Source organism: Anabas testudineus, chromosome 10 (assembly GCF_900324465.2).
Source record: "Anabas testudineus chromosome 10, fAnaTes1.2, whole genome shotgun sequence".
In the NCBI taxonomy this organism is placed as follows: Eukaryota; Metazoa; Chordata; class Actinopteri; order Anabantiformes; family Anabantidae; genus Anabas; species Anabas testudineus.
Window position 1 is genome coordinate 23190016 of NC_046619.1, and position 9467 is coordinate 23199482.

At 42.4% G+C, this 9467-nt stretch overlaps 1 protein-coding gene across 1 annotated transcript; it reads right to left on the minus strand.

Annotated features, from left to right (window-relative positions):
• Positions 1-3476: 3476 nt before the first annotated feature.
• On the minus strand, positions 3477-8324 carry LOC113161044 (GTPase IMAP family member 6-like). Its single transcript, XM_026358538.1, is given in 3 exon segments — positions 3477-4418; positions 5118-5774; positions 8255-8324. Coding segments are annotated over 3 exon segments (1425 nt in total). The 5' UTR covers positions 8274-8324; the 3' UTR covers positions 3477-3669.
• Between the last annotated feature and the right edge of the window lie 1143 nt (positions 8325-9467).

Sequence of the window (9467 nt, forward strand, 5' to 3'; positions counted from 1 at the left end):
GAGACCCAGAGACAGAGTAACTGAGGTCTGCTGCTCACACTGAACTATGAGAACTGACTCTCCTCTGCTCTGTCTCAGTGTCTCCTCCCTCAGTCTGTCTGTCCCTCCTCCCCCTCACTGCTACTTTCATCTGTCTCTGTCTGCACCGACAGTACACTGGCTGTGACACTGCATACATAATACTTTGTTCTGCAGTAACAGCAGTAAAGTAGCCATTATATTGCTTGTGTACTCTCTCCTGCAGTACTACAGGTGTATTTTTTGTATTTACAGGTGATTCCAGGTGAACAGTCCTGGGTTTTCAGCTCAGCAGCTACAAAATGTCCTCACAAAGATGGTCTACAACCCTGAACCGGTCCTCACAATGTACCTACAAAAACACACACGTACTCTCAGCTGTTGTCCACTAGGTGGAGCCTGCGAGCTGTTAGTCTTTTGCTCTCTTCTAAACCTGTCAGTGTGACACACCTGTACCGTCGAAGCAGTAGCAGTATGTAGAAATATATGCAGTACTCAGTGGGAAGTAATCAAATACATGAAAGTACATGCATCACAACTCTAAACTACATTTGGATAAACTATCCTTATAGATAAGCTTCTCCAACTTTGGCAGTAGTACCAGTTGTATTAACAGTACTAGTGGTGCGAATGTCTCTACGTGTCAGACCTCTGATAGACCAATGACCTGTCCAGGTGAACCCTGCTTCTGTGCCAGAGAGAGCTGCGATTTGTTCCAGAGTTTAAAGGGATGAAAAGTAGAAATGGCATTTCTGACATAACTACTCATCTCAACTTGAGTTTGACACCCCTGCTCTAAATTGTCCGTAGGTGTGTATCAGCCCTGAGATTGACTGCTGACCTGTCCAGGTGAACCCTAGATCTCTCCCAATGACAGCTGGAAGGACTTCCTGGTTTCCCCAGGATACAACCTTTAACAGTTTCTCCTGTCAATGGCGTTGACCTCCTTTTTGTAGTTGCTAGTGGGGTCTCTTCGTTCTTCGAAAAAGATTGGAGTTTGTATTGGGACTCACAGTCAACACTGTCTGCGTTTTTTCTTATATATATAAACACACTGTGCTCTGTGTGTTTAGACTTTAATACTCAGAGGTGCAGACGCCCTCTCCACATTTAAGACTAGACTTAAAACTTTCCTTTTTTATAAAGCTTATAGTTAGAGATGGATCAGGTGACTCTGAACCATCTCTTAGTTCTGCTGCTATAGGTTAGTCTGCTGGGGGACCTCTACTGATACACTGAGCTCCTCTCCTCTCTCCTTTCTCCTCTATCCATTCAAATTCTACCATTTCATGTCATTAACTTTGTGTCTTCTCTCTCTTTTAGTTGTGTTTCCTCCTCTCTGTCTTCCTCTCTCTGTACTTTTCTGCGGGTATCCTCGGCCTGGAGCTGTACATCTCCAGAATCCAGTTCATCTGCCCAATGTTCTTGCTGCTTGTTGTTGTTTTAGTTGCCTGCTGTTCTTTTCTCTCTTCTCTTTCCACTCACCCCAACCGGTTGAGGCAGATGGCCGCCCACCCTGAGCCTGGTTCTGCTGGAGGTTTCTTCCTCTAAAGGGAGTTTTTCCTCTCCACTGTTGCCTAAAGCTTGCTCAAATGGGATTGTTGGGTTTTCTATATGATTTTTTGTAGAAATATTTTCTGTAAGGTCTAAATCCTTAAACACTGTAAAGTGTCTTGAGATAACTTCTGTTGTAAATTGGCGCTATACAAATAAAACTGAATTGAATTGAATTGAATTGAATTGTTTATGACAAACATTTTTTTACATCACACTTATTATTCAGTGTTTGTATTTTTGTACTTATCAATCCAGATTATGATTATAATAATTTGTAGAATGATTAATTAGCTCAAACGACTACCTACAGTCAGTCAACAGGTCACTAGGTGTCCAGTAAAGTGTCAGATGGTCTCATGTATCCTCATATATCTGTCCTTCAAACATCGAACATCGAAGTAGCTTTGGGACGTTGTTCAGGATAAGAACAACTTCTGGGACGATCAAGGATTAAGGAACAACCAATAAAGCGACTGAACATAAGTTTATATGTATAAGTTTATGTCTTTCAAGACCACAATAATTGAAGGATTGTACTCACCAAGAAGAACATGTAACATATTTCCAGGTCATCTTGTCGTCTACAGGCGGTTGATCTGTGAACTCTCTTAATTTTCATTTCATCTGTATATTGGGCTGTTGTTCCTCCTACAGCAGGTGTTGTATGGTGTTACTTCCTTTTACTGACTCAAAGGAGTCTCAGCAGAAAAATATATTCGGAAGTATGTTTTCTACATTTCTATACTTATTCTGGTCCAACATTTTACCTCATCACTGACAATATTACTGAATAAAATCTGTTCATTCATTGACTTTTTGATTTTCTCCAGCTCAGGTTCTTTCACTATTGCTGTGATTTTTACAAAATAAATGTGCACTTGACTGATGGTGAGATTAACACAGTGGGAGATGACAGTAATAAAACTAGAGAGAGAAAGAGAGCGGAAGAAGAAGGAGAAGAAGAGGGGTCCCAGAGGTTCCATACTGGGAATACTGGAGAACCCTACAAGTCACTAGGTGGCTCCATTCCCCAGCTGCAGTAAGTGAACTTTAGAAGGGGCTATGACTCTATGATGTGTGATAGGATTAAAATTATTTGAATATATCAGTGTTTTCTGTTACGATTCCTCCCTCTGCCCCTCTCTGTTATGTTTGTTCTGTCTCACTCTCCTGCCACACACCCATATATGGACTTCCTCTTCCCCCACTCTCCACACTCTGGACTAATTACGGACTCAATTCACCTGTTACTCCCTCTGTTTTAAAAGCACCCCTCAGTCCGGTGCTGGTTTGTTGCTCTTTGACTTTCACGCTCATTCATGACACTTATTCATTCATGCTGCACAGTACTCCTCCACAATCTGGTCAGTCAGTTAGTCTGTTTGTTTGTCGGTTTGATTTGTTCGGTCTGCGTTCATGCAGTGTTTTTCAGTTGATACTTTGTCCTGTTAGTTTTGTATGTTTTGTTCCTGTTTGCCTGCCTTGCGCAGTGATTTTGGTTTGTCACTTTGTACATTTAGTTTGTTGGTTTCATGTCCACATTAGTGCGTGGTTTTTTGTTGGTACTTTGTATGTTGTAGTTAGGGTTATGGTTTGAGTTTTGCCTGTGTTTCCACAGTGTTTTATTTGATACTTTGTTAGTGTTTGTTAGTTCCCTGTGTCCCCTGCCCTTTTTGTCAATAAATATATCTTTTTTGGTCTTACTCGTTGGTCCCGTCAGTCAGTTCGTAACAGTTTTCAGCAGGAGACTCTGGTCAGTATGTTAATTAATAAATCTGACACAATGATCAATGTCAGAGTCACACTCTTCTAATACTGTAGTATTCTCCAGAGACTGTAATAAATGGTAAAATTAAAATAGAAAACACAGGACGCTTTACAAAACTACTTAGTAAACAAACCACAGGACTCCAGATGTTCAGGTTTTATTAAAGGAACAATTAAACAGTAAATCAGAGTCATGACATCTGTAGTTAAAAATCTGAAACAGGTTTAAACCTCCATGTGTCCTCAATTGGTGACAACAGAAGGTCTGTTCCTGCAGACAATAACTACTCCTTTCTTTTCACATCAAGATGAATTTAATCATCACATTTATCTTTTTCCATCTACTTGTTTTCCACCTCTCCCTCCACTGTTCTCTGATTCACTTAGTCTGAACATGATGTAGCCAAAGCTCATGAACAACAGAACATAGGAAATCCTCCTGAAATTTCTGCGTATCAGACTCCAGACTGACCTCAGTGACCAATAAGATCTGATTCTTCTGATCTGATAAAACCTTTGTCCTCCCTCTGACACTGACTCTATTTTCTACAGCAGCTCTCTGACCTGATCTTTGTTTCCCAGATCTCTGTTGTTGAACACCTGGTACTGGCTGCTACACTTCCTCAGCAGCTCCTGCAGGTTCTGGTCCTCTCTGACCAACTCATCCATGTCGGTGTCTCCCAGTCGGTCTCCGTAGGTGAAAAGCACCACGGTGTGTTCAGAGACGTCAGGACTCAACATCTTCTGCAGAGTCTCCAGCGCTTTCTGTTCCTGTTCGGTGAATCGTCCGAGCTGGATGGTGAGGAGAAAGACGTGAGGACCTGGAGAGCACAGATCTACGGCTTCTTCCAGCTCTGACTTTACCTGCTCCTCAGACAGACGGTTGCTGAAGAGTCCGGGGGTGTCCACCACAGAGACTCTCCGACCCAGAACATCAGCTTCTCTCTTCACGGTGCTCAGAGTCAGAGCTGTGAAACTTAACTCACAGTTAAACAGCTTCTTTCCCAGGATGGTGTTTCCTGCTGAACTCTTTCCTGTTCTCTCCTGACCCACCAGCACGACTCTGAGCTCAGGGCCTGAAAACAACACAGGTCATTAGGACCAGGACAATCTGTGAAAGTGTTTTACAGCTTTAAATAAAGGTGTTGTGCAATAACAGTCTTGACACAGCAGCTCATCAGTCGTGTGTGTTTTTATTAGCATGTTGAAGTCAGATCAGTGACAAACAGCAAACTGTTTCCTTCTATCCAACAAGAAGCTTAATTCTAAGTGTTCAGGATTCAGCTGATCCACAGCAGAGAGTCTGAACTCTTCTACATCTTTACATCACACGTTACAAAAAATCATCATCATCAAATCATCAACAATCAATAATGATGAGTCACGTTAAGATGCTGCTGAACATGATGATTCAGCTGAAAAGTTGGAAACACAAACAAACTGATTTTAGCTGGAGATACGTGTTAATGAGTTTTTTATAGGTGACCTTAGCTGCAGCTGATTGATGTTTAAGGATGAATTTCACTGTATTATGCAAGCTTTCTCTTTCACTGCCACTGCCACTGCTGCTGCTGCACCTCCCACCAAAGCTCCTGTTGCGCCTCCCACTACAGCTCCTACTGGGCCCACCGAACTTCCAACAGCTCCTCCAATTTCTGCTCCAGCACCAGCTCCAGCACCAGCTCCGGCAACAGCTGTTGCAACAACTAGAAGCACATTCGTGATAAATGAGTTGTCTCTCTCCGCTTGTCTTCGTGCTTCTTTGACCTCCATACCCGGATATTTTTTCTGAAGTCGGTCCATTTCTTCTTTTATGGCACGCTCTGCTTCCCGGAACATCTCACTGCTGTAGTATCTTCCGCCATTTTTCTGAACCATCTTGTTCTGCAGCAGCTCTCCGACTTGAGTGGTATTCTCATCTGTGTTGTCAAAAATGTGATATCCTCCACGACACAGGCGAATGAAGTTACGGAGATCAGAGTTTTCACTAATCAACTTATCAAAGGACACTCCTTCCCTTTTCAGCAGGTCTCCAAAGGTAAACAAGACCATAGTGTAACATGCAGCGTGTTCTCCAAACAGCCTCTGAATGAGTTTCACTGTTTCTTGTTCTTCCTCTGTGAATCTGGTCGGTTGTATCCCAACCAGGAACACATGAGGACCAGGAGCAGCAAAGGAAATGCATTTAGCAATTTCCTTCAAGACTTTCTCTTGTTCTTTCTCTCCTTTTCTCCTGGTGTCAAACAGACCTGGAGTATCAACAACAGCCAGCGTCATACCCCCAAACGTTCCGGTTTTCTTCTCGCACTCAGACGTCACTGATGAAAGAGAAATCTTAGATTCAAAAGCTCTTGTCCCTAAGATGGTGTTTCCTGCTGCACTCTTCCCAACTCCAGTTTTTCCAACCAGAACGATCCTGAGCTCCGGTTCCTCTGTTGGAGAATTTAGAGACATAGGTAAGGCCGTGAAGGACAAACACTACATTTAAATATTAATTTTTATTATTTCAGACATCTTTATACCAGTGGTTACATTACTAAAATCACAAGCTGGTAACACAGAGCTGAGTTGTTCAGCAGCAGCAAGTGACTCTGAACACAACCTTGGTCTTCAGATCTTTGGTCCTGCTATAAAGACCAGAGAGTCCTGCTGGAGGACGGAGGCTGGAGGCTGCTCCAGTACATATATGTGTTGAGATACTTCAGTACTCTAATATGCACAGTAATACACCATGGCAGAGAAAGTTGGTTTGTTTGAGGTTTGGTGTATTATATGCATGTTGTCCACTGCTGTATTGTTCCCTGATGGCAGTAAAGGTCTGTGAGTGTGGGGGGGGTTGGGATCCTTCATCATGGGTGTAAAGGTCCTGCACAGAGCAGGTCAGACCTACTGATGCTGCTCTCTCTTATTTAAACTACACTATTGTTTAGACTGGGGACAGATGGTGTTACTATAGGATTCAGAGTCAGGTTTCTGTCCTCACAGACACATAAGGCTCCAAAGTAGATGAGGTCCTGAATCAATAAGTTCTACACAGACATTAGAAGAAGGAGAGAAGGGTTTCTAAAGGTTCCTGGTGATGTTTAATGAGGTTCTGCTACACGAGTTCGTCTTCACACAGTGAACCGTCAATGTTTGACCCAGTCAGACTGAGACCGAGGCCACGATCGAGGTTCTGTGTGAGAGGATCTGTTGAAGACCAACAGTAAAAAGAGAGGCTGACATTTATTGCGCTATTCCAACATGGGTACAATGCGGAAGTGAAGCGAACGCACTGCTACCGTGGGCGAGTCTTTCCCCCTCGATTTCACATGGTCTCAGCATCAGTTACACTTCTAAGGGACAAGGCTACGGTGTCATTTAACAACAACAGATCTCTTTGTAGTTAGTTCATATATAAACTTACTTGGTCGGCAGCTTTCAGATGAAGACTTGGTATCGATCCCTCTTTCAGGAGAAGGTTTGAGGCTTGTCCTGTGTTATACTGTCCCATCTTGAAGGTTTTCACACGTAAATAACTGAGCCCTTAATTCGACTGACTGTGGCAGTAGATGCAGAGAGTTTCATTCTTCAGCATCACTTGTTCTGTGCTGCAGTAAATGTAAATCATACATCGTACTAGTGCTAGTTTATGAAGCTTCCCCCACTTCAGGAGAAGATGTTTGGGGGTGCAAGGGGGAGAAGCTGTGCCTACAAACCCCAATGTGACGTATTGCTGTGAGTTCCACGGTGTATGCTCAGAAACGAGTAACAAGGGATTTTTACACCTGATGCTCTGTTTCTGTAAAGAGATGAAAACCTGTGTCAGCAGGTTCTCAGGACCTTTTGCAACTGTAGGAGCTTTCGGGGCGGCTGTGTGTGTCCTTGGGCAAGAAACTGAACCCCAAGCTGGCCCCAGTGAGTCCCGTCAACTGCAGCTTGCAGAGCAAATGAGACGCCGTGTAAAAGCGCTGCGAGTACCAGTTGGGTAGAACATTTAACATTTGACCTCAGCACAGCAGAAGGTTGTGTGTCACATGATTTTACTTATGAGAATTAATTTGTGATAACATTAGTTACTACACATTAAATCATGATGTACACATGCACCGTGAAGAACTTATTTTAGAACATTAACCAAATGGTTTTGTCTTAAATCTAATCTACCTCATATTAACATTAGATAAGTCTTCATCTCATGCTCTGATCCAGTGGTTTCGTTCAAGCTTAAACCCCATCTCACATATTTTAAATGCAAAACAAAGACCAGTCTCTGGGCTCTTCAGTGTCCTGGATCAGGCTTTGTGCACTAAGGTCCATTGTTAGCGGAGGAAGTTCTGCAGAACCATTAAAAGTATTTCATTTCCTTTGATATACTGTTTTACTGTTTTATTTTGGCCTATTTAACGTTTTTATTTAACGATTTCTGACAGTTCACGATAACTCCACTGCTGCAGCATCTGTCACGTTTCTGTATGAGGAAATTCCCCAAGAGGAACTTACATTAAGGGATGAATTTAACTCTGTGAGAGGTCACAGATGTTCCTGTTACTAATGCTGAGGATGCTTAACTAAGGGCTGAATCAGATTTTCTGTCTTTCTTGTAACAGTTTAGATGCTACAATCAAAGCACTGAGGAACAGTGTCAACCTCTGCAACTGGTGTCTATGTAGGATATAAGCAGGTTTGAGACTCAACATGTTTGTAGATCAGAGGGGAGAAAACACTTTACAAAAAGACATAAAGTACATTCACAACGTAGAAATAAAAAATGAAGTAGGAAGCAGACACAGAGCAGTGAGCTCAGTGGAAGCTATGCCCACTACAATAGCAGGGATTTGATCTTTATCACATTTACCAACGTTAATGTGCAATTAAAGCTACAACAGTGAATTGTTTTTCAAATCTATTGTTAAGTTGTAAATGTACTTACGAAGTGGAATATATTCCATCTTTGTCTTTTCAACAGCTCCTTATTTCACTGTGAAGTCAGCTAGTGAATAGTTTCATTTTCATTTCAGGTTTATATAACAGTCAGTTATATAACTGACTGTTAAATCTGTGACATCAGAAAAGAAGGAAGAACCATCTGTTTATCTAGTTTATCTCATATATTCAAGTTAATACATCACATTTACCCACATGTGACGTAACACAAGCTGAAAAATACCTCAAAATCAAAATCCACTAACGACAGAATCCTGCTGAACATACACAGTTTCAGTTTAAGCAAATCCCATGAGGGTCCCATGTGCAATCCCCCAGAAGAAAGAACTGGTAACATCAGTAACAAGGAAATAACAGGAGTCTAATGGACACTAAGAAAATTTTAGCTTGAAGTTCACACAGTCCTTTGTTGTCAGTGAAAAAACTGCTTTGTACCTATGCAGAGCATCACACAGCATCATCACAGCTGCAGCATCCCAAGGGATCTTCACCAATTATTTAAATTTATTAAACTATGATTATTTCGAACTGGATCGACAGCGAGACCAGGAGAAAACCGGAAGGAGACAGAGAAACAAAACCAAGTGACCAGGGACGGGGCCGAAATCGTGATAAAAAGTTGCTGCTCTGCCAGCCACGTGGACCAGGCCTCGACCCCCTCCTCTCTTTGTAGAAATAAAACCTTTACATTCCAAGGGTAGGTCTTGCCTAAGGACCTCTACTGGAGGTAGGCCACGGCTGGGATTCAAACCCCAGTCTCCCATAGGGAAGGCAGTGACCCCACCACTACACTAACCACCAGCTGCAAACAGCAAATAACACACCTTGAGGGACCCAATGCAGACGGCCCCCCCAAAAAAAATCACCTAACAGAACGACCAGCAGTCTCTTGACCCTCTTTGTTGCCTCCCTGTCTCCTGACCTGAATGCCTTCTTTTTCTTATTCAGGATGGCTTTGGTGTCTTGAGTGAGCCAGGGCTTGTTGTTGGGAAAGGAGAGATCATTACAGGGAAAGATACTGCTTTGATTTAAAATCAAGAAAACTAAAACTGAAACCAACACAAGGTTCCCTGTAGACGTCTGAACAAGTCACTTTTCCCCGTGTTTCTTCCTTGATCCAAATAAAGGATATTGGTAGAGATGCAGGTAAATTACTAAAGGAGATGAACTCAGCAGCTCAGATGGATCAGATGTCATGT